The 23,555-nt window shown below is 52.7% G+C and overlaps 2 protein-coding genes across 6 annotated transcripts; one reads left to right on the top strand and one right to left on the bottom strand.

Annotated features, from left to right (window-relative positions):
* The first annotated feature begins 56 nt into the window (after positions 1-56).
* On the top strand, positions 57-5,021 carry RDH5 (retinol dehydrogenase 5). The gene is made up of 4 exons (XM_055250715.2): positions 57-1,802; positions 1,994-2,252; positions 4,202-4,365; positions 4,638-5,021. The coding sequence occupies exons 1-4, from the start codon at positions 1,493-1,495 to the stop codon at positions 4,859-4,861; spliced, it is 957 nt and encodes a 318-aa protein (XP_055106690.1). The 5' UTR covers positions 57-1,492; the 3' UTR covers positions 4,862-5,021.
* A 773-nt stretch (positions 5,022-5,794) lies between these two features.
* Positions 5,795-9,704, bottom strand: CD63 (CD63 molecule). Of its 5 annotated transcripts, none has more exons than XM_055250719.2 (8): positions 9,565-9,704; positions 8,564-8,640; positions 7,464-7,652; positions 7,207-7,281; positions 7,017-7,112; positions 6,447-6,587; positions 6,138-6,221; positions 5,795-5,951 (listed from the first exon to the last, which is right to left on the bottom strand). In XM_055250719.2, exons 2-8 carry the CDS (start codon positions 8,627-8,629, stop codon positions 5,886-5,888), a joined length of 717 nt encoding a protein of 238 aa, XP_055106694.1. In that variant the 5' UTR covers positions 8,630-8,640; positions 9,565-9,704; the 3' UTR covers positions 5,795-5,885. The 5 variants fall into 5 exon arrangements, with proteins under 5 accessions (XP_055106694.1, XP_063477512.1, XP_055106693.1 ...); XM_063621442.1 differs by lacking the exon at positions 9,565-9,704 and adding an exon at positions 9,240-9,381 and having other exon boundaries at positions 7,464-7,642; XM_055250718.2 differs by lacking the exon at positions 9,565-9,704 and adding an exon at positions 9,240-9,360.
* Between the last annotated feature and the right edge of the window lie 13,851 nt (positions 9,705-23,555).

Below are 23,555 nucleotides of genomic sequence, written 5' to 3'. Positions count from 1 at the left end.
CTACTAGCTTCAGTGTCGGGGGTGGGAGTGGAAGGTTCAAAGGTGGTTTCCCTGAGGGACGGGTACCTTTTGGGTAGACAGTGGAACTAGCTTCCTCTTACTGTCCCAACTCTCTTCTCCTTCATGGCCCTTGTGCAGGTGTCTGTTAGGCAAGCAGAGGGTGGGAGTTCCCATCCCTCCTGAGAGAAGGTCCTAGTAGCCCTGCCCCAAGCTTCCTAATTCAGGACTTGTTTCCTACGGAAGAGAAACAAAGCAAGGTACAGGCCTGGTCCCCAGCCCTGGCTTTCTGCCTCTCCACGTGCTCATGGCCTCTCCCAGGCTAACACTAAGCAGTGTCATGAGTCTGAGCCAGGTGGGAGATTAATTCCTGGGGGCACTTCAGGGCTGAGAAGGGGGAGGAATGACAGGTCCAGTAACCATTAGCAACAGAGCAGTGCAGCTGCCATCCTTGACAGCTCCCTCCTCCTCAGAGACCATGACATAGATGGTCAGGAACCCAGGCTGAGAAAGACAGCCAAGGGGTGGGGGAAGCCTAGGCAAATCTGGCCTCTGCCAAGTCCCGGCTTCAGCCAGGCAAACTCCAGCCTCCCTGGCTCCTCCTCGTCCTCAGTCCTTTCCCCACCGCCACACATACGCTTAATACGCTTGGCATCCAAGTCCACCCACTCCGGACTTTGGCCTTAGCAGTAGTTAGTGTGGGAGGCTGGGAAAACTGGGAGCAGTCTCTTAAACAAAAGCAAAAGAATCAGCTTCGGGCGCTGTAGTACCTGCCAGCTTTCTCCACAGGAGGTAAGTGGATACTGGGAGCTGGGGGAACTATGAGAAGACTAGCCAGATATTACATGTATTGCCAACTCGAAACTCAGCTTTTAACATGCTTCCTCACACATTATCCCCTTAGATCCCCTCAGATCCTCCACAACTCTGAGGTGGACGTGGTGGGGTCTTAGCCCCACTTGGTAGATGAGAAAATAGGTTCAGAGAGAGAGTGAGATGCTCAGCATCACACAGCAAACCTGAGGCCACCAGGACTAAATGCAGGGTTCTTGGCCCTATACATCATTCCAAACACAAGACCCAGGTTGCATATAGAAGGTTCAGTGTCCCTGGTTTAGAAGGAGAGAAGGTGTGAGGCAAGCAAGAAGATGCCTCTGCTGCACTCCAGCCTGGGCGACAGAGTGAGACTCCATCTCAAAAAAAAAAAAAAAGAAGAAGATGCCTCTGCTCCATACAGCAGATCTGTACACAGGATCTGGCTCATGTGGTTTTAGTTAAGTTAGCCACAAATACAGGGTCTGCCCACATCTTTGCTTTGCACAGATGAGCCATGGTTGGCCAATTATCTGCCAACCAGATAATTTCTCAATATGCTCACACCAGATGCTTCCAGCTAGGGAAGGTATTAGGGGAAAGGGCTTGAGGGCCGCAGTAAACTGGACAAGTTTTTCTGCCCAGCCTAGGCTGCCACCTGTAGGTCACTTGGGCTCCAGCTATGTGGCTGCCTCTGCTGCTGGGTGCCTTACTCTGGGCAGTGCTGTGGTTGCTCAGGGACCGGCAGAGCCTGCCCGCCAGCGATGCCTTTGTCTTCATCACCGGCTGTGACTCAGGCTTTGGGCGCCTTCTGGCACTGCAGCTGGACCAGAGAGGCTTCCGAGTCCTGGCCAGCTGCCTGACCCCCTCCGGGGCCGAGGACCTGCAGCGGGTGGCCTCCTCCCGCCTCCACACCACCCTGCTGGATATCACTGATCCCCAGAGCGTCCAGCAGGCAGCCAAATGGGTGGAGATGCACGTTAAGGAAGCAGGTAAGTGTGGTAGACCACCAGGAATATGGTGTGGGGTGTCCTGATCCCCACAGAGACCCCAGGAGTCACCTGCAAGGGCTGTGGTAAGCTAAAGGGACAATTTGAGGAGGAGTTTTCAGATGCTCCCAGGAAGAAGAGGGGGCTGTGGGAATGCCTCACCTACCTCCAGCATCCTTCTCATCTCCCCACAGGGCTTTTTGGTCTGGTGAATAATGCTGGTGTGGCTGGTATCATCGGACCCACACCATGGCTGACCCGGGATGATTTCCAGCGGGTGCTGAATGTGAACACAATGGGTCCCATCGGGGTCACCCTTGCCTTGCTGCCTCTGCTGCAGCAAGCCCGGGGCCGGGTGATCAACATCACCAGCGTCCTGGGTCGCCTGGCAGCCAACGGTGGGGGCTACTGTGTCTCCAAATTTGGCCTGGAGGCCTTCTCTGACAGCCTGAGGTGAGGGGTACAGGGCTCTGGGTTCCAGGACTAAGAGCAGCCCACTCAACAAACCTAGGCCAGCAGAGATGGTTAAGATACAGCACATTGGAATAGTTAAGAAGAGACAGTTTAGGGCTAGACTTCATGGGTTCAAACCCCACCCTCATGTAAGCTTTGTGACCATAAGTAGATTACTTCTCTTTACCCATTTTTAATGCGTTTGTTTTTTGCTTTTTTGAGACGAAGTCTTGCTCTGTCGCCAGGCTGGAGTGCAGTGGCGCGATCTCGGCTCACCACAACTTCCGCCTCCCGGGTTCAAGTGATTCTCCTGCCTCAGCCTCCTGAGTAGCTGGGACTACAGGCACGCACCACCATGCCTGGCTAATTTTTGTATTATTAGTAGAGACAGGGTTTCACTATGTTGGCCAGGTTGGTCTCAAACTCCTGACCTCGTGATCCACCCACCTCAGCCTCCCAAAGTGCTGGGATTACAGGTGTGAGCCACCACACCTGGCCTTGCCTCTCATCTTTAAACAATAAGGTTCAAAGTTCCATGGAAGCACAAAGGAGACATGATGAGGACAATGGGAGTAGGGCCTGAGTTTTTTTTGTTGTTGTTGTTTTTTAAGCGTTTTGCTCTTGTTGCCTAGGCTGGAGTGCAATGGCAAGATCTCAGCTCACTGCAACCCCTGCCTCTCAGGTTCATGTGATTGTCCTGCCTCAGCCTCCCGATTAGCTGGGATTACAGGCACGTGCCACCACTCCCAGCTAATTTTTTTGTATTTTTAGTAGAGATAGGGTTACACCATGTTGGCCAGGCTGGTTTTGAACTCCTGACCTCAGGTGATCCACCCGACCCAGCTTCTCAAAGTGCTGGGATTACGGGCGTGAGCCACCACACAGGGCCCAAGGCCTGAGTTCTTAACGGAAGTACAAGGCGCCTAAGTTTAGTCTACCTTCTAAGGAAGCCTGCCTTTGTCACCATCACTCAGCAAATAACCTCAATGTCTCCCTTTGTCCCTGTCTCTCAGCCTTAATTTTCCAGGCAGCATCATGGAACACATATTTTTTTTTTAGTTTTGAAACAAGGCCTTGCTCTCACGCAGGATGGAGTGCAGTGGTACAGTCACGGCCCACTGAGCTTCAAACTCCTAGGCTCAAGCAGCACAAGTGATATCCGCCTCAGCCTCCTGAGTAGCTGAGACCACAGGCGCGTGCCAGCATGCCTGGCTAGTATTTTTTACAGATGGGGTCTTGCTGTGGTGACCAGACTTGTCTCAAACTCCCGGCTTCAAGCGATGCTTCCGTCTGGGCCTCCCAAAGTGTTGGGATTATAGGCGTGAGCCACTGCATACTGGAACACATACTTTATATTTGGATTTTTTTTTTCTCCCCTCCCCTCCTGCTCCTTACTTATACTTGGATTTCTACATCTGTGCCAGGGCAGTGGGATGTATCCCCACTTTCCCCATCAGCTTACCCTCCAGCAAATATGAGACTATACTCTTCAATATCCAGCACTCAGGGCTCAACCCTGTGTTTTGGGAGCAAGTGAATGGGGTTCCTCTAGGTCAGGAATCAGCAAACTCAGTACTCAAGCCAGAGCTGGCCAGCTGCCTACCAGCTGATAATGATTTTTTTAATTTTAAATGGTTACATTGTAAACTGTTATATAAGTACCTGATAATATCATTAATTTTGTTTCTTGGCCTGCCATGCTTAAAATATTAACTCTCTGGCCCTTTAAGAAAAAAATGTGCTGACCCCTGCTCTAGATCAAAGAAAACAAACCTCAGAAATACTTTCCTCCCTCTACCCCACTTGACCCTTGTCCCGGGGCAGTAGGCATCTCCATCAAAACTCTTGTCCCTGTTCTGTGGTAACTTTCTCAGCTCCCCAACCCATGTCCCTCAAAGTCCCCTCCCTATAGGGCAAGAACCCAGCAACTTCCCTCTCTCCCACTTTAGGCGCGATGTAGCTCATTTTGGGATACGAGTCTCCATCGTGGAGCCTGGCTTCTTCCGAACCCCTGTGACCAACCTGGAGAGTCTGGAGAAAACCCTGCAGGCCTGCTGGGCACGGCTACCTCCTGCCACACAGGCCCACTATGGGGGGGCCTTCCTTACCAAGTGTGAGTAGCCAGGCCTACACAGGGGCACATGAAGGGAAACGAGTACCAGAAAGGCCAGTCCTGCATAAGCCTGCTGGGAGGCGGGTGGCGCACCCAGGGCAGGGTTGAGGGTGGACAAGATGTCACAAGGGTGCCCAGGCCATGTGGAACCTGCCCACTCCCCACACTGAGGAGAGGACTGAGGGTGATAAGCCCAGGGCCCCAGAAGACAGTACCTAAGATGAGCTGGAGTGAGGAAGGGAAACTGATTGCAACCACCTATGGGGCTGCAGACCTGAAAATGCAACAGCGCATCATGAACCTGATCTGTGACCCGGACCTAACCAAGGTGAGCCGATGCCTGGAGCATGCCCTGACTGCTCGACACCCCCGAACCCGCTACAGCCCAGGCTGGGATGCCAAGCTGCTCTGGCTGCCTGCCTCCTACCTGCCAGCCAGCCTGGTGGATGCTGTGCTCACCTGGGTCCTTCCCAAGCCTGCCCAAGCAGTCTACTGAATCCAGCCTTCCAGCAACAGATTGTTTTTCAAGGACAAGGACTTTGATTTATTTCTGCCCCCACCCTGGTACTGCCTGGTGCCTGCCACAAAATAAGCACTAACAAGAGTGTATTGTTTAAAAAATAAAAAGAAGGTGGGCAGAAATGCGCCCAGTGGAAGGCTGACCCCATTTAAGTGCCAACTACTCCAAACCAACATGCTCACGGTCTCTGGCCTGTTCAGTGCCTGCAAAACAGCTAGCACCCACAGTGGGGCGCCAGGGAACTGCCTCACATCTACAGCTGCACCTCAAGGAGTGGCCATCAGAGGGCACTTTGATACGTTTCCCTTATTTTCTGAAGGGGAGTAAGGTTGCAATTCAGTGTCTGTACTGGGAATAGTCTTTATATTTCTTGGGGGAGAAGAGCAGGTGATGAAGAGGGTTCCGGGCCAGGCTGGGTGGCTTCCATGGAAGAAAAGGCAATATTCAGATAAATTCTCCTGCTAAGGACACTGGCCACACAGGTGTCAAGGCAAGTTATCACACTTTGAAAGGAGCTGGATCCCTTGCGGATTGGCCAGGAAGGGAGGTGCTGGGCCCTTAGCGGTGCACAGAAGGCCAGGAAGATATCCAAGGCAGATGTGGGCTGGGCTCTCCCAGGTGGGACCTTTCTGGGGAGCTGCTTTGACTTATGCAGCAGATGGCTTCATGAATGTTAGTAGTGAGCCTGGCAGCATAAGACTAGGGGGCAGAAAGCACCACAGTCTCTGGATCCTCACTTCTCCCACTGCCTGCCCAACCAACACCTTCAGCAAAGTCCTCCTTTCCCAAACACCCCCCAAAATAGACCTTCTCGAAATACACATGCAGTAAGGTCCCAGAGGACAGAGAACATGGGTAAGGAAAGGAAGGAATCAAGCATCACTCTAAGACAAACTCAGACCATCTCTCTTTTCGGTCTGAAAAAATAATCCGTTTAATTGAAAAACCTGGAGGATACTATTCCACTCCCCCAGATGAGGAGGCTGAGGAGACCAGACCCCTACATCACCTCATAGCCACTTCTGATGCTCTTCACGAGGCAGCAGGCAAAGACAATTCCCAAAACCTAGAAGGAAAGATGGGGACGGGGGTGGAGAGGAGTCAGAAGGGCTAGCTACCCCAGACCCATGGAAGAGACTCCAAACACACACTCCCAGGCCAGTACCTCCTGCTCAGCACCCTCCTCCCCTCGGCCCCTTCCCTCCAGGCACCCTGGACAGAGTCCCAGCCCCTGCTCAGGGTTATCTCTTACCTCGACAAAAGCAATTCCAAGGGCTGCTGCAGCCACCACCAGCACATTTTTCCTCAGCCAGCCCCCAATCTTCTCCACACAGCCCTGAAGGGTGGCAGGCACAAAGGACAAAAGCACCATCACAAACTTCCCACCCCAACCCCCTCCCCTGGTCCATCAGTCTCCTCCCTGCCCCTGTACATTTCACCCCACCCTTAGCATTTCCAGATCCCCTCCCCATCCCTGACCCTGTCCACCTCCATCCTGGGTCTCCTGCTTTCTAAAACATTTCCCAGGTTTCCCAAGTCCCATACCCAGCCTCCTCCCTACCTCCTTATGGATCGCCTTCTCGTTGAAATTAATCCCACAGCCCACAGTAACATTAACGCAGCAGGAGTCGGGGACTCGGTTCTTCGACATGGAAGGGATTTTCTCCCAATCTGTGTAGTTAGCAGCCCCACAGCACTTAAACTGAGGGAGGGAGGAAATATGGAGAAGGTTGTTAAGTGAACCTTCACCTTCAATATGGAGATGAGAATTCTTCTTTTTTTTTTTTCTTTGAGACAGAGACTTGCTCTGTTGCCCAGACAAGTGCCCAGCGGTGGCTCGATCTCAGCTCACTGCAACCTCCACCTCCCAGGTTCAAGCGATTCTCCTGCCTCACCCTCCTAAGTAGCTGGGATTACAGGCACTCACCACCACACCTGGCTAATTTTCGTATTTTTAGTAGAGACGGGGTTTCGCCATGTTGGCCAGGCTAGTCTTGAACTTCTGACCTCAGGTGATCTGCCCACCTCGGCCTCCAAAAGTGCTGAGATTACAGGCATGAGCCACCACACCCAGCCTTGGAGATGAGAATTCTCTATTCCCACCACCGCTGCTCCCAACAATCCCACTCACATCTGCCTGCATCCTGTCCAGGATCGAAGCAGTGTGGTTGTTTTTCGGGTAATTCTCCATCTGCTGCCGGAAGTTGTTATTAAACTCTGACATCACCTGAGAGTACGGAGGAGCACTGTTGCCGTCAGAATTCAAGCACCTGGGTCCCAGACCCGGCTGAGGCAGGCCCTTCCCATTATTCCCTGCTTACCTTATCTCTAAACACATAGCCAGCAATGGCTGCAGCCACCTCCACCAACATGATAAGAGACAGGAAGATGGCAAACTGCAGGAGCAAAGGACGGGAGTCAAGTTTGGAGTCTATGCATTACAGGGGCCCGTTCTGGCACAGCTGGTCCCTGGACACTCACAAAGGTCTTCCTCACCCACCCACCTCACCCACCTTCCTGAGCCTGAACCAAGCTCGGCAGTCCCAGACCACCCATGTTGGTCCCACCCCCCACTCACCGTGATCATAAGACAATAGTTCTCCTTGCAGGCCCCGCAGCAGCCCACAAAAGCCACCAGGAAGAGGAAGACACCCACTGCGATGATGACCACTGGCAACAGAGAGCCAGGGGTAGCCCCCTGGATTATGGTCTGACTCAGGACAAGCTGTGCCCCGACACCCACGGCAATCAGTCCCACTGCACAGGCCTAAGAGGAAATCACGTGAGGATTAGGCCAGATCCACAACACAGTGGCCCTCCATGGTGGAGGACACAGACTTGACCCCATCCGGAAGAGAGATTCTCACACCTCCAGGGAATTTCTTTGGCTGTGGGGAAGGGGAATGACCCATCCTTGCCTGCCCCTACCTCCCCTGATCCCCTCCCGGCTCTTTAATCAGGGACATGACCAAATTCAAAGACCTCCCAGAAAGCCTTGACCCCAAGGCACGTATTTCTGACACAGGCTTTCTACAGCCTCCAGGGCTCCCAGCTCAATTCTCTCCCAGAACTGCCCCCTCACTATCCTCCAGTGCACATCCCACGCGCGCATCAGCTGTGACTCAGGTTCCTCTGGCCAGTTAGGCCAGGAGAAGGGAAGAGGAAAAGGGGGCAAGAGTGATGTGCCCGTCCCTAGACAAACAGTAGCCTCTCAAGCCAGGAGCCCAGGGCAGGAGCAAATTGAAGTCGGCAGAGCCCTTCCTCACCCCCAAGGGCTGGGAAGAGGGAAAGGGGGAGAGGGACTGGAGAGACATGAGAGGGTTGGGGAGGAAGAGACGGGAGAAGGGAGAGCGAAGGGAAGCCCCGTGGCGATAGCATCAGGCGGTTGGCTGGTTGCCCCACTGCCCCATATCACAAGTGGTTGGGTCACCAGACAGGAAGGGCCAGGAGGGATGGGGGTAGGGGTTGCTGCACACCCAGGATGGCCATTCTCGGTGGAAACAAGCCTCAGGTGTCCAGGAAAACTGGAGGAGGGAGTGGCCGCTCTGTCTTTCCCTGGCTTTCTTTCCACATCTGGTCTCCAGCTGCCTTAATTCTCATTCCCTCAGCCCTCACCATTGTGGAGCCAGGTCTCCCCGCACCCTGCCGGCGCGCCCCCCAGGACCCCTCGCCACTCACGCAAAAGGCCAGCAGGAGGACGTAGAGCAAGAACTTCACACATTTCATTCCTCCTTCCACCGCCATGGCTGCCGGGCCTGGGGCAGAGGGGAGGGCGGGGGATTAAAACTGGCCGAAGGGGGACCTCGGTTTCCGGGCTCCCGGCCGGCCCTCGAGGGCTTCCCTGCACGGCCCCGATTCCCGGCCCCTCCCACCCGGAAACCCGCGGTCGGATCCACGTCTCCCAGCCCCCTCTTTACCCGCAGGAGAGGGGTGGGGGCGACGGCCGCGAAACCCGGACCCCGCCCCGCCGCCTCTGGGGCCCAGGACAGATCCAAGGGCGCTGGCAGGGCCTTGAGCCTGACGCCGACCCTCGGCCCGCCAGTCTCCGGGCGTCAAACGCCCTCTCCCCACCCAACACCCAGCCTGGAGAAACGGTCTTCAGTCCAACCCCGACCCCCGCCCCAGCCCCTTTCCCCTGGGCTCTGACCTCCCCGCCCACCAAAAAAAAAAAAAGTGCAGCCAGCACCCCCGCCACACCCTGCCCGGGCCCAGGGAACTTCGAAGCAAAGTTGCTCGAAGGCGGCTAGAGAGCGCCGGGCGAGTCTCCGCGGGCCTGGGGAGAGCCCTGGAGGAAGGGACTGCCGGTGGTCTCTCCCAGCCCGCGCCGAAGTCCGCCGGGTCCCCGCGGCCTCACCTGGGCTTCCCAAGGCTGCGCGCTCCTCTCCCGCCGCGGCTCCGGGGCTCTCTAGCTGCGCCCCCCGGCTCCCGCCCCGCCTGCCGCGCGGCCCCGCCCCGGGCTCCAGCCACGGTCCCCTCCCCCGCCGAGTGGCCGCCGGCCTCCCTCATGTGACGCGGGAACAGCTGCGGCCTGAGTCACTGGGCCCAGCGCGGGGTGGGCCGAGCCCCCCGCCTGGCCAGGGCCACGTGGCCCCTACCCGGAAGAAGGCGCCCACCCCCGCACAGGGAAAGCCGTAAGGGCAAGACCTCGGGGCGCCTGGGGCCCCCCTCTGGCGCTATACCTCCGTGCCAACTCGGGGTAGGAGAGCGGGGCGGAGCGCTGCCTGGGTCACTCTGGTTCAGAGAAGCGGACGAGGTGGGTGAGAGTTACCCTCTGAGCGCCGGGGCGGAGAGCTGAGGCCGGGCGACAATGTGGTCTGTGAGGTTTCCCCATCCTACCGTAGCCCAGCTCTCTCCTCTGGCTCCAACTCTGTGCAAGCCCCCTCCCCATCCGACTGTGCAGACAGCTGGGGACTGCCTGGGGTCGGGTGGGGCCAGAACAAACACTTCCAGAAAGTCCCTGGCCTCACATCCTGGGTGTCTCCCAACATTCTAGAGCATGCTAGAGTGGGGATTTCTGGCCCCCCTCTATTAGCACAGCTTCTCCATTTTCCAGGGCTCCTAGTCTGAGAAAAGGGGAGGAGGCCCTTCCCCGAAGCCACGCTACCCAGTCAATCAAGACACGTCCGCGTCGGGTCCCGCCCTCTAGGGGAGGATTGACAAGGTCTGTGCTTCCAACCTCCCGGACAGCTCCTGCATCCGTCTGTGATACCGAGGGCTTGGGGGAAGACACGAAGGCAGGAGAGGCTTACATCCTCTGGATTTCCCCGTCTTATCCCAGAAGACAAAGCCAGGTGAGGGCTGGAAGCGGGCTAGGGGGATCAAGCTGCCTCCCTCCCTTGTGTGCCAGGGGTGGTCCCCAGAAGGAGCTGATCTGAACAGGCCGGAGAGTAGGACAGGCCGTCACACCCCCACACCTCCAGCCTCGGCCCCACTCCTTGGGCTCTTAAGGTCCTGCCTCAAGAACCACTTCCTGAGTCTTGGTGTATGTGTGTACACAAAGAAGGAAAGAAGTCTCTAGAGCTAAAGGAAGGAGATCCGGGTTGGGCTGAGAAGCACCTTCCAGGATCACGGCCTTCCCGCGGGACACACCAAGCCCATTCCGGACCTTGCTCTTCCTGACCATGGCTGGCAGGCTGTGGAGGAGGAGCGGAGAGCTGAAGAAAGGAGTATTCATCAGGTTCCTTATTGTGCTGCCACTAGATGCCAGGCATGTGCTAGGCTCGGGGGCTGCAAGGAGAGGAAGACAGCGGCCCTGCTCTCTGCTAGCAGGCAGAACCAAGTTCTGGCCACACTGTGAAGAAAGGCAGAAGCCTGCGGTGGCAGCTGGTTAAGCTCAGAGGGAGGGAAAGGGAGAGGAGAATGGATTTCACGGAGCAGAAGGATGTGCTCAAGATGACCTTGCAGAATAAAGGGAAGAGCTCCAGGGACAGAGAAGCAGTTGACTGTGGGGAAAAAAAGGAGCATTTTTTTAAAGTACGTGGCAGGTTGGGGTTGGCTGGCTCAAAGGGCTTGGGAAGGATGTGGTGAGATGGGTTGAAGGTGGTCTGAAGATCAAGATTGAGAGACTTTAGATACATAACAACCAACTGCAATGTTTGGTCCTTCATTGACTGGTTGAACAAACCAGCTGTGAAAGACATTTTGGGACATACAAATATGGACTGAGAATTAGACATGAGAAAATTATTTTGTTAACAAAATGGTTCACGCCATTCTCCTGCCTCAGCCTCCCAAGTAGCTGGGACTACAGGCGCCCACCACCACACCCGGCTAATTTTTTGTATTTTTAGTAGAGACGGGGTTTCACTGTGTTAGCCAGGATGGTCTCGATCTCCTGACCTCGTGATCCTCCCGCCTCTGCCTCCCAAAGTGCTAGGATTACAGGCGTGAGCCACCGCGCCCGGCAGCCAATGCATTTGTTACAGGAAAGGGGTCCCAATCCAGACCACAAGAGAGGGTTCTTGGATCTCATGCAAGAAAGAATTCAGGGCTAGTCTCAGTGCAAAGTATAAGCAAGTTTATTAAGAAAGTAAAGTGGTGAAAGAATAGCTGCTCCATAGACAGAGTAGGATGTTCCTGAAAGTAGGAGGAGGGGCCGGGCACGGTGGCTCACCACGCCTGTAATCCCAGCACTTTGGGAGGCCTAGGCAGATAGATCACCTGAGGTCAGGAGTTCGAGTCCAGCCTGGCCAACACGGTGAAACTCCGTCTCTACTAAAAATACAAAAAGTAGCTGGGCATAGTGGTGGGTGCCTGTAGTCCCAGCTACTCAGGAGGCTGAGGCAGGAGAATTCGCTTGAACCCAGGAGGCAGAGGTTGCAGTGAGCAGAGATCATGTTGCTGCACGCCATCCTGGGCGACAAGAGTGAAACTCCGTCTCTTTTTTTTTTTTTTTTTTTTTTGAGACGGAGTCTCGCTCTGTCACCAGGGTGGAGTGCAGTGGCGTGATCTTGGCTCACTGCAACCTCTGCCTCCCGTGTTCAAGTGATTCTCCTGCCTCAGCCTCCCGAGTAGCTGGGACTACAGGCACACACCACTACGCCCAGCTAATTTTTGTATTTTTAGTAGAGATGGGGTTTCACCATATTGGCCAGGATGGTCTCCATCTCTTGACCTCGTGATCCACCCCCTCGGCCTTCCAAAGTGGTGGGATTACAGGCATGAGCCACCGTGCCCGGCGAAACTCTGTCTCAAAAAAAAAAAAAAGTAAGAAGAGGAACACATTCACCCTAGGTATAATGCTTGTATATATGGAGAGATGTGCTCTGCTACAAGGGTTTGTGATAAAGGATTTTCTTAATTACTATATTTTGTAAGAATCGGTATTATCTTTTTTGTTATTATTATTAATTTGTTTCCTTAACTATAAACATCTCGGTTTTTTGTTTTTGTTTTTGTTTTGAGATGGAGTTTTGCTCTTGTTGCCCAGGCTGGAGTGCAGTGGCACAACTCACTGCAACCTCTGCCTCCCGGGTTCAAGAGATTCTCCTGCCTCAGCCTCCTGAGTAGCTGGGATTACAGGCATGCGCTGCCATGCCTGTGTAATTTTGTATTTTTAGTAGAGCCAATATTGTGCCATTGCACTCTAGCCTGGGCAACAGAGCGAGACTCTGTCTCAAAGAAAAAGAAAGAAAGATGAAAGTGTTGTGCAGATGGATGGTGCTGATGGTTGCACAATGTGTATGTACTCAATGTCCCTGAATTGTATGTTATATATATTTTACTACACACATACACAAAGAATGGCCCACTTCTACAGCCTGGAAAGTTGACACAGAGCCCCATGTGTTTGCTGGGGTGCAGGATAGAGGGGCCTCTTAGTGGGAAGTGGCTGATCTCAGACCTGGCCCTTCACATCCTTCAGATCCCCCAGCACCTGCTCCAAGTGCCTGACATCCAGATATGCCACCAAACAGTCCCAGCTGGCCCAGGCTGCTGCCCCTTGGTTGCCTGGCACCAGCTGGTGGTAGGTGCGCTGAGGTGGGGACCCTTGTCCCTCCACACCAAGCAAAGCCAGGTTGCCCTCCAGCTCCACCACACCTCCACCTAGGCCCAGCGACACAGCATGGGGTCCACAGATGTCTCAAGCAAAGGTGCAGCCTTCTGAGAGCATGTAGGCATCAGCCAGACCCAGTGCCATGCACAGCAGCTTGTAACCTGCATCTAAGCACAGGAAAGGGTGAGGGGATATGAGGAAGGTGAGGAAGAAAGAAGGGATCCAGAATCAAGGGAAAAGAAGAGTTGAGGAGGGTTGGGAGAGGGGTGAGGAAAAATGGGAAAGTGGGAGACACAGAGGAGGGTGGGAGGCATGGGGAAGGATGGGGGACGGGGAGGCAAAAATACATGAAGGATCAATGCTTCTTGGGCTTCGGTTTAAAAAACATTTTCTTTAATTTTTGAAAAATAGGTGTAAGAGAGGAGTGGGGAGAGGGAAGAGGAAGAGATAGGGATGGGAGGGAAGAAGGAAACAAGGATGCATCATCAAAGCCATCTCCCCACTGGGAGGGTAAGGAGAGTGGTGAATAAAATTCAAGGTCCCATGGCCAGGCGCGGTGGCTCAAGCCTGTAATCCCAGCACTTTGGGAGGCTGAGGCGGGCGGATCACGAGGCCAGGAGATCAAGACCATCCTGGCTAACACGGTGAAACCCCGTCTCTACTAATAATACAAAAAATTAGCCGGGCGTGGTGGCGGGCGCCTGTAGTCCCAGCTACTCAGGAGGCTGAGGCAGGAGAAAGGCGTGAACCTGGGAGGCAGAGCTTGCAGTGAGCTGATATCGCGCCACTGCACTCCAGCCTGAGAGACAGAGCAAGACTCCATCTCAAAAAAAAAAAAAAAAAAATTCAAGGTCCAGAGGTTGGGTCTGAAATGGGGGCCTGAAATTTAAGTCCAGAGCCTCAGCTTTGGATAAGGAGAGAGGCACGGTGCTTGATGGCATCTCTCAGATCGCAGGGTGAAGAAGGGGCTGCACCTGCTGGCAGAAAAGCTCATAGACCACCCCACGGGGCTCTCCAGAGAGTAAGTTATACGCCCCAGCACCAGCAGTGAGTGCAGCCTCCAGGGGAATACTGTGTACGGGCTCCACGGCGACATCACCGCTATGTACTTACCGGTTGGTGGAGACTGGGGAACACAAAGGAGTCTCCAGGCCGGGCGCGGTGGCTCACACCTATAATCCTAGCACTTTGGGAGGCCGAGGCGGGTGGATCACCTGAGGTCAAGAGTTTGAGACCAGCCTGGACAACACAGTGAAACCCCGTCTCTACTACATATACAAAAATTAGCCAGGTGTGGCCGGGGTGGTGGCTCATGCCTGTAATCCCAGCACTTTGGGAGTCCAAGGCAGGCGGATCACGAGGTCAGAAGTTCGAGACCAGCCTGACCAACATGGTGAAACCCCGTCTCTACTAAAAAATACAAAAATTAGCCAGGCATTGTGGCGTACACCTGTAATCCCAGCTACTCAGGAGGCTGAGGCAGGAGAATCACTCTAACCCCAGGAGGCAGAGGTTGCAGTGAGCTGAGAACACGCCACTGCACTCCAGCCTGGGCAACAGAACAAGACTCTGTCTCAAAAAAAAAAAAAAAAAAATTAGCCGGGTGTGGTGGTGCATGCCTATAATCCCAGCTACTCAGGAGGCTGAGGCAGGAAAATTGCTTGAACCTGGGAGGCCGAGGTTGCAGTGAGTCAAGATCATGCCACTGCACTCCAGCTTGGGCAACAGAGTGAGACTCTGTCTCAAAAAAAAAAAAAAAAAAAAAAAAAGGAGTCTCTAGTCACTGGGTGGCCATCTCTGCTCTAACTTTTTGGGGGAGGTCACACCCTTCATAATTGGCAAGACTACGTTACCATGGTACCCAGAAGAACATATTGCCAAAGTCCCTTTATATCTCACTTCCAGGAAAGTGGGGCTCAGAGAGGTAAAGCCACTCACTCAGGGTCAACAGGTCAACCTGCAGGTAAGAATCTGGGTCTTTTATTTTTTTTAGAGACGAAGTCTCACTCTGTCACCCAGGCTGAAGTGCAGTGGCACTCGGCTCCCCAAAACCTCCACCTACCAGTTTCTTTTTTTTTTTTTTTTTTTTTTAACTATTGAGCTCAATGGCTCTTTATTTGATTTTTTTTTTTTTTTTTTTTGAGATGAAGTCTCACTCTGTTGCCAGGCTGGAGTGCAGTGGCACGGTCTTGGCTCACTGCAACCTCCACCTCCTGGGTTCAAGCGATTCTCCTGCCTCAGCCTCCCAAGTAGCTGGGATTACAGGCACGTGCCACCACGCCTGGCTAATTTTTGTATTTTTAGTAGAGATGGGGTTTCACCAGGTTAGCCAGGCTGGTCTTGAACTCCTGACCTCGTGATCCACCCACCTCAGCCTCCCAAAGTGCTGGAATTACAGGCGTGAGCCACCGCGCCCGGCTACCAGTTTCAAGTGATTCTCCTGCCTCAGCCTCCCAAGTAGCTGGGATTACAGGCTGTAGCCCGCCACCACACCTAGCTAATTTTTTTAATTCTTTTTTTTTTTTTTTTTTTCCGACAGAGGTTCGCTCTTGTTGCCCAGGCTGGAGTGCAATGGCGCGATCTCAGCTCACTGCAACCTTTGCCTCCCGGGTTCAAGCGATTCTCTTGCCTCAGCCTCCTGAGTAGCTGGGATTACAGGTGCCCACCACCATGCTGGCTAACTTTTTGTATTTTTAGTAGAGACAGGGTTTCACCATGTTGGTCAGGCTGGTCTTGAACTCCTGACCTCAAGTGATCCACCTGCCTTGGCCTCCCAAAGTGCTGGGATTACAGGCGTGAACCACCACACCCTGCCAGGGTCTTGATGTACCACTCCAGTGCTGTCACACCTCCCGCCAGCAAGAAGCTCTCTGAGGCCAGAAGCCCTGGTGTGAGACTTGGTTCTGCTGCTCACGAATAGGGTGACCTCTCTCCCTGAGCCTCAGCTTTCTCCCAGTTGAGTAGGAAGAAAACAACTCCCTTCCCCACCTCACAGGGCAGTTGTGAAGATCACAGAATAAATTAAGGGAATTGGTTTTATTACTTTAAGAATGGTGGCCAGGCCGAGCGCAGTGGCTCATGCCTGTGATTCTAGCACTTTGGGAGGTTGAGGTGGATGGATAGCCTGGGCTTAGGAGTTCGAGACCAGCCTGGGCAACACAGTGAAATCCCATCTCTACTAAAATACAAAAAATTAGCCGGGCGTGGTGGCATGCACCTGTAGTCCCAGCTACTTGGGAGGCTGAGGCAGGAGAATTGCTTGAACCTGGGAGGTGGAGGTTGCAGTGAGATCGCAGCACTGCACTCCAGCCTGGGTGACAGAGCAAGACTCCATCTCAAAAAAATAAAAAAATAACAAAAAAAATGGTGGCTGGGCACAGTGGCTCACGCCTGTAATAACAGCACTTTGGGAGGCTGAGGCGGGTGGATCACCTGAGGTCAGGAGTTCGAGACCAGCCTGACCAACATGGAGAGACCCCCCCATCTCTACTGAAAACACAAATTAGCTGGGTGTGGTGGCACATGCTTGTAATCCCAGCTACTGGGGAGGCTGAAGCAGGAGAATCACTTGAACCCAGGAGACGTAGGTTGCCGTGAGCCAAGATGGTGCCATTGCACTGCAGCCTAAGCAACAAGAGAGAAACTCCGTCTCAAAAAAAAAAAAAAAAAAAGGAATGGTAAGGCTTGGCTGGAAGTGGTGGTTCACACCTGTAATCCCAACACTTTGAGAGGCTGAGGTAGGAGCCCAGGAGTTCAAGATCAGCCTGGGCAAGGCGGTGAAACCCCATCTCTATAAAAACAAAAACAGTCGGGCGCAGTGGTTCACACCTGTAATCCCAACACTTTGGGAGGCCCAGGCGGGTGGATCACCTGACGTCAGGAGTTCAAGACCAGCCTGGCCAACCTGGCGAAACCCTGTCTCTACTAAAAATACAAAAAAAATTAGCTGGGCATGGTGGCATGTGCCTGTAGTCCTAGCTACTCGGGAGGCTGAGGCAGGAAGATTGCTTGAAACTGGGAGACAGAGGCTGCAGTGAGCCGACATCATGCCACTGCACTCCAGCCTGAGCAACAGAGCAACACTCCTGGATCAGCCCATCTGCCAGCATTTTGAGGTCCTTCTCCAAGGACCTCAAAAAACAAACAAAAAGGCCGGGCGCTGTGGCTCACGCCTGTAATCCCAGCACTTTGGGAGGCCGAGGCGGGCGGATCACGAGGTCAGGAGATCGAGACCATCCTGGCTAACATGGTGAAACCCCGTCTCTACTAAAAATACAAAAAATTAGCCGGGCGAGGTGGCGGGCGCCTGTAGTCCCAGCTACTCGGGAGTCTGAGGCAGGAGAATGGCGTGAATCCGGGAGGTGGAGCTTGCAGTGAGCCGAGATCGTGCCACTGCACTCCAGCCTGGGCGACAGAGCCAGACTCCGTCTCAAAAAAAAAAAAAAAAAAAAAAAACAAAAAAGAATGATAAGGCTTTATCATACCCTGTTTTTAGACTCATGGGAATTAAAATGATTTTGCTTTGAGAAATATCTGGATACCCCACCCCAACTGACGTACCCAAGGTAAGGGTGGGAGGGACAATCCAGCCTCCTTCTGCCCCTCACACTCACCTTGGCCTTGGCCTTCACCTAGACCCCCCAATTCAAGCCCCAAGGTCTAGCTCATCTCGCAACCCCACACTCCAGCCCCACCCCCCACCAGGATCTGTCCTCAAGGCCCGCCTCAATTCCTTTCCCCATTTCTTGGGCCCCTAGTCCCTGACCTCTGGCCCCTCGTTGTCACTCCTGTCCCAGTCTCTTCCCAGCCAGTGCCATCATTAACAACGAGGTCCATCCAAATGCCCAGCTGGTGAGTGGGCAGGATGAACAGCTCCAGCCTATGCTGCTTGGGAGCCTCGTCCAGGTTCATGTCTTGTTTATGCACTCCCTTGGCCAGGATGTTAGCTGCTGTGTGGTTCTGGCCCAGAACCAGGCACAGGAGCACAGAGGTATCTACCTGAGAGTCACAGAGCCTCACAACTAAAGTTTTTCCTAGGATGGAACAGAGATGAACATAGGAGAAACGACAAAGAGGTGATGCTGGGGCTGGGTGGTTATCTCAGGTTTCTGTTCCTTGGGACTAAAAGGCCAAGAGGCCTAGGCAGGGGCTCAGGAAAAATTCATTCATGTATTCATCCATGTATGGGGAGCCTAAACATGGAGATAAGTAAGACATATCCCTGCCTTCAGGGTGCTTACAACCTTATAGGCACAGACAAAAAATACAGTGTGGTGAGAGGGCTATGACAAAGAGAACTCCTGGGTTCTGGAAGCTGCCTAGCACAGGCTGGGAGATGCAGTGGGGCAGCAAAGGACCTGAGATACCTGCCAAAGAAGAACGGCCTGTGGCAGACTTACCCAGGCTGTTCTCAAACTTGTTGGGTTATTCCCCATGGATGTGGTCTTGCAGCCCAGGGAACTAGGGGTGAGGAGTGCTGGCAACCCTCGGTAGAGCCCAGACCAGTTTCTCCTGCCCTCACCAATTTCAGGCTCCCATTCCCAGATCCCAGCCAGACCCTCTGGTCGTCCTCACACCCTCACTGTTCACACACACACACACATGCCCCTCATCTGACAAGTTTGACCTTCACTACCCTCTGCTTTCTCCTTCATTCCCTCTGGAGAGGGAATTCCCTCTGAACACTCCTGCAGTTCCCCACTGCTTCCCAACAGCTCCCTCACCTGGCAGCCCAGGTACTGCTTTGTTGCCTCCTGGATCAGCCCATCTGCCAGCGTTTTAAGGTCCTTGGAGAAGCTGACATTGCACTCAGACCCGTTCTTTTCCCGGAGCAGCAGCTGCAATAGTGGTGCCTCCTGCTGGCAGCATTGGCCACTGCCAGAAACAGGGCCTGCAATGAGGACCCACCATGGGCCCAGAGAGGGAGCAGTAGGTGAGAACTCAGGGAAGAGGTAGGGACCCCAGGGAGACCAAGAATGAAGATAAGAAGCAGCTGGCACCCAGTGGAGTTGTAGAGCTGGCCTGCCATGAGGAGAGAGGGGACAGATTGGGGATGAGCAGGAGGGAGGCCAGAGGCAAAGGAAGACATAACCCCAAATGATTCTTGGAGTCCCCCAGTTGTATCCTGCCACACTGCCCCCCACCCCAAACGCAAACTCTTTGGCCCCCTTCTCCCAACTCTCAACTTCTCTTAGCGGGCCTTGGGGCTAAAGAGGTTAACAAGACTACCAAGTGATCCCAGCAAGATAATTATAGGGTTTAGAATGTGGTGTGGGAGAGGACAGTAATTACAGTGACATCCTCTCTGGAGCTGCAGGATTTGTGGGCAGAAGACTGGAAGGGGTCCACTCTACTAACACACCACCCCTAGCCCAGAATAGCCTCCCCACTCCCCCAGAGGCACATGCAGGGAGAGCAGGAGAGCCAGGGAGTAAGCCTCTCCCCTCTGCTACATCTCAACGAGATGTAGCCCCTCCCCTCCTTAGAAAGCCCTGCAGTGCCAAAGAATGAGTCCACTGACCCTCAAAATAGAAACTTTAGGAGAAAAAAGGAAGAAGACATAGGATTAGGGATCCTCCCCAGGGAGGGGAGAAAAATAGCTACTCCCCACTGAGCCTAGCTCTGATAGACAAGGCAGTTTGGGTGTGGAGGTGACCATTGTGGTGAAGGTGCAGGGTGGCAGGAGTCCCCCCCTTACAGGGTTCCCTTACAATGGTTCCCCTGTTCTGGCAGCAGCACTTCTGATCATGGTCCAGGCAACTCTGGCCTCCGAGCCCCGTGACAGGCTCCAGGGAGCTGCAGCTCTTCCTGAGGACTTAGCAGACCATCTACCCAAGCACCTCTCTCTCTAGCAGGTCCTGAAACCTCATACCCTCCCCCGGAACACAGCCTCCTTCTCTCCTGGCAGCTCATACATTTTAAGCCTAAATGCCTCCCTTAGGCTGCGACCCATATTTGCTATGAACCAGTCAGGACCTTGAAGAAGGCGGGCCTGAAGGTTGCCTGGGTAACTCTGGGAGAGGGGCACCCTTGGCAGGAAGACAGTTGCCAGGGAGACTAGGACAGTGGGCGGGGCCCCAAACCTTAGCATGTACTAGGATAAGAAAAGATCTAATGTCCAGATCCCCCCGAACTTATTTTCCGTAAAGCCACCAGTGCCCCATTTTTAGGGAGTCTGGGGCAGCTGGAGTTCTGAAGCTCCCAGGGGTTAATTCCTGAAACTCAGGGGATCCCAACAGGACCAAACCTGAGGGAACTCAAGGAAAGAGGCAAGATCTAGGAGGCGCTGGAGAAAGGACAAGGCTTAATGCATTATGATATGGAACTTTTCGAACTAAAAGTCTAAAATAAAAATGTACAACGTATGCAAAAATAAAACCCTTAAGCCGTGCTTTTAGTTCCACCTCTGAGGAGCTGATATTCCAGATTCTACCATCAGATGGCAGTCTTGTCCACTTATTGGATTAAGTTTCGTCTTGGAAACTGAGGAGGCTATCAGGAAATAGAAATCCTTTCTGTCTCAAATGTTCCTGACTCCAATTCCCTGTATTTGGCAGATACCAATAACCCCTCATATACACAAATACACTGTTTTCTTTCCCCCACCCAACTCTAATCAAGTTCACTTAGCAGGGCTCATTCATTCTTTATTCAAAGCTGCTAAGAAATACTTTGGTGAAAAAGTTCTTGCTCTCTCTGGTCTCCCAAGGTGAGCGTTGCAAGTTGGGGTAACAGTAATAACTAATGCATTTAGAATGGTTTTTCAGACATTTAATCTTCATAACCTTATGAAATAGGTACAATATTGTTATCCTTGGCCAGGCACAGTGGCTCACGCCTGTAATCCCAGCACTTTGGGAGGCGAGGCGGGTGGATCACTTGAGGTCAGGAGTTCAAGACCAGCCTGGCCAACATGGTGAAACCCCGTCTCTACTAAAAATACAAAAATTAGCCAGGCGTGGTGGCGTGTGCCTGTAATCCCAGCTATTCGGGCGGCTGAGGATAGGAGAATTGCTTGAACCTGGGAGGTGGAGGTTGCAGTGAGCCGAGATCTCACCACTGTACTTCAACCTGGGCGACAAAGCAAGATGCCCTCTCTCACTCTCTCTATATATATATAATTATCCCCATCTTACAGGTGAGGAATCCGAGGTATAAAGAGGTTTAATAACTTGTCCAAGTTCACACAACCAGAAAAGGGAGACAGCTGGGACTTGAACCCAGCCAGCCTACTTCTAGTCTAGAAGCTAGGTGATTAATCTCCATACCTCACAGAATGGTGTAGATATATCTGGGAAAAGCAGCTACTCTAGACCTGAAGTCAGGAAAGGATTCTTGGATGGGATCTATGCTGACACCTGAAGAAAAAGTAAACTTGGCCAAGAGATTGGTGGGTGGAAGAGAGTGGAAGTAGTAAGGGGAGTTGTTCCAGGAAGAAGAAACAACCTGTGCGAAGATTCAGAAATGGTCAAGAGGACAAGGGTGAAACAAGACATTCAGATTTCTAGCCTGGATGATTGTCATTCACTAAAATGAAAAGCTGCAGGATGGGACGCATTTTAGGGAGAAAGAAGGAGTTCTCTAACCTGTGATATTTGAAGTGCCATGAAACATCCAGATTGAGATACGCAGGAGGCATCTGGCCTAGAGTTCTGGCTGGTCCTGTTTACTTAATGTCTTCTTTTCTTTTTCTTTCTTTCTTCCTTCCTTCTTTCTTCTTCTTTTTTTTTTTTTTTTTTTTTTTTTTTTGACAGAGTCTCACTCTGTCACCCAGGCTGGAGGGCAGTGGCGTGATCTTGGCTCACTGCAACCTCCGCCTTCCAGGTTCAAGTGATTCTCCCACCTCAACCTCCTGAGTAGATGGGACTACAGGCGCACACCACCATGCCCGGCTAATTTTTGTATTTTCAGTAGAGATGGGGTTTCACCATGTTGGCCAGGCTGGTCTCGAACTCCTGACCTCAGGTAATCCACCCGCCTCGGCCTCCCAAAGTATTGGGATTACAGGCATGAGCCACCGAGCCCGGCCTACCTACTGTCTTTGCTAGTTTATATGTTCTCTGAGGAAGGGAGCTGAGTCTTACTTACTTTTGCATCTCATTTATCTTTGTACCTGCCACTAGATACATGTTTGGTGAGGAAGTGAATTCTGTACTACCTTCTCTAAGGGAGAAGAAGGAGGTGACACCAACTTTGCTCTCACAGACTTTCCAATTTTGCTGAAGAAATGACATCAGAGAAACATTTTAGAAAATAGGATATGCCAGAATATGTGCTAAAGGCAATCACTGCTCTGGAAAATCAGTAAGGAAAGGAAGAATCATGAAGGAGAAGAAGCCCATGAAGGCCACTATTGATTGCTTATATGTAATCCCCACAACCAGTTAAGGGTAGGAATTGTGGCCCCATATTATAGATGAAGAAACTTGATGAAATGCTGAAATGCCTATGTCTTGGTTGAAAGCAAGGGAGGGAACAAGCTGTCTAAGTTTTTGTTCCAGTCTGTTTTGTTTTCAGTTTCTGTAACCCATGGAAATGGATTGTCTCTTCAAAGCTCCCCGGCTTGGTCCTCCTAACCCCTACCCAACCTCCTCCCCTCATACCTGGATCCTCAGTTTCTTCCCTTATTCTACTCCAGTTCCTCAACTCAACTCTATCCTTATGTCTGGTGCTCCTGATGCCTATGCCAAGCCAACTTTAAGATATTTTATTGGACTTTAATTCCAGAGAGGAAATCAATGCCCCTCTATTCTGAGAAGCCCAATAATAAAGTTCATCCATTTATTAAATAAACATTGTGGATGCCAGGAAATTAGCAAGACCTGACCTGATTCCTTCAAACATTTTCTTTTCTTTTCTTTTTTTTTTTTTTTTTTGAGACGGAGTCTTGCTCTGTCGCCCAGGCCAGAGTGCAATGGCGCTATCAGGCTGGAGTGCAATGGCGCTATCTCGGCTCACTGCAAGCTCCGCCTCCCAGGTTCACGCCATTCTCCTGCCTCAGGCTCCCCAGCAGCTGGGACTACAGGCGCCCGCCACCATGCCCGGCTAATTTTTTGTATTTTTAGTAGAGACGGGGTTTCACTGTGTTAGCCAGGATGGTCTCAATCTCCTGACCTCGTGATCTGCCCGCCTCGGCCTCCCAAAGTGCTGGCATTACAGGCGTGAGCCACCGCGCCCGGCCTGGCCCAAACATTTTCAATTTGACTATTGCTCCAGGGCTTTCAGATCCAGAAATAAGCCTGGAAAACCTGAAGTCAGAAGTTAAGCACCTTCAAAACATTTTTTCACCTTAGTAGGGTTCTACTGTGCTCTCTGACTGCCCAGGATCACACCTGAAGACTAGGGCTGGTCCCACATCTGTATTTCATCTCGTGCATCTGAGTGCAGACTTCTCTCCCATGCTCACCCTTGCAGCCTCCAGCCCCTTCTCAGACTTCTAAGACCCCGCAGATCCAAAGATACAGCTACAAATCCAGAGATCTAGATTTCTCCCAAGTATAGCAGCCTCCAGCCATCTCCTCCCACCCCTCCCCCAGTGGCCTCTAGTTCCTGCCTTTTCCAGCCGGCTGACTACCTTAGCCCTGTTAAGCCCCAGTTTCAAGCTCACAGTCTTTCCCAGCTCTGTGTCTTCTCTCTGTTTCAGTTCTTCCCATCACCTCTCCACCTTCTTAGGTT

The sequence above is a fragment of the Symphalangus syndactylus genome, chromosome 17 (assembly GCF_028878055.3).
Source record: "Symphalangus syndactylus isolate Jambi chromosome 17, NHGRI_mSymSyn1-v2.1_pri, whole genome shotgun sequence".
NCBI classification, from domain to species: Eukaryota; Metazoa; Chordata; class Mammalia; order Primates; family Hylobatidae; genus Symphalangus; species Symphalangus syndactylus.
Note: the sequence above shows the minus strand (reverse complement) of the source record. Positions and strands in the feature narration are given on the sequence as shown.

What these genes read in the sequence shown, in the direction of transcription:
- CD63 (XM_055250719.2), bottom strand. Translation starts at nt 8,629, where the DNA reads ATGGCGGTGGAAGGAGGAATGAAATGTGTGAAGTTCTTGCTCTACGTC. An exon ending in GCTATGTGTTTAGAGATAAG is followed by an intron (nt 7,113 to 7,206) that starts GTAAGCAGGGAA and finishes CCGTACTCTCAG; the next exon opens with GTGATGTCAGAGTTTAATAA. An exon ending in TGGACAGGATGCAGGCAGAT is followed by an intron (nt 6,588 to 7,016) that starts GTGAGTGGGATT and finishes TCCCTCCCTCAG; the next exon opens with TTTAAGTGCTGTGGGGCTGC.
- RDH5 (XM_055250715.2), top strand. Translation starts at nt 1,493, where the DNA reads ATGTGGCTGCCTCTGCTGCTGGGTGCCTTACTCTGGGCAGTGCTGTGG. An exon ending in GATGCACGTTAAGGAAGCAG is followed by an intron (nt 1,803 to 1,993) that starts GTAAGTGTGGTA and finishes ATCTCCCCACAG; the next exon opens with GGCTTTTTGGTCTGGTGAAT. An exon ending in GGGGGCCTTCCTTACCAAGT is followed by an intron (nt 4,366 to 4,637) that starts GTGAGTAGCCAG and finishes ATGGGGCTGCAG; the next exon opens with ACCTGAAAATGCAACAGCGC.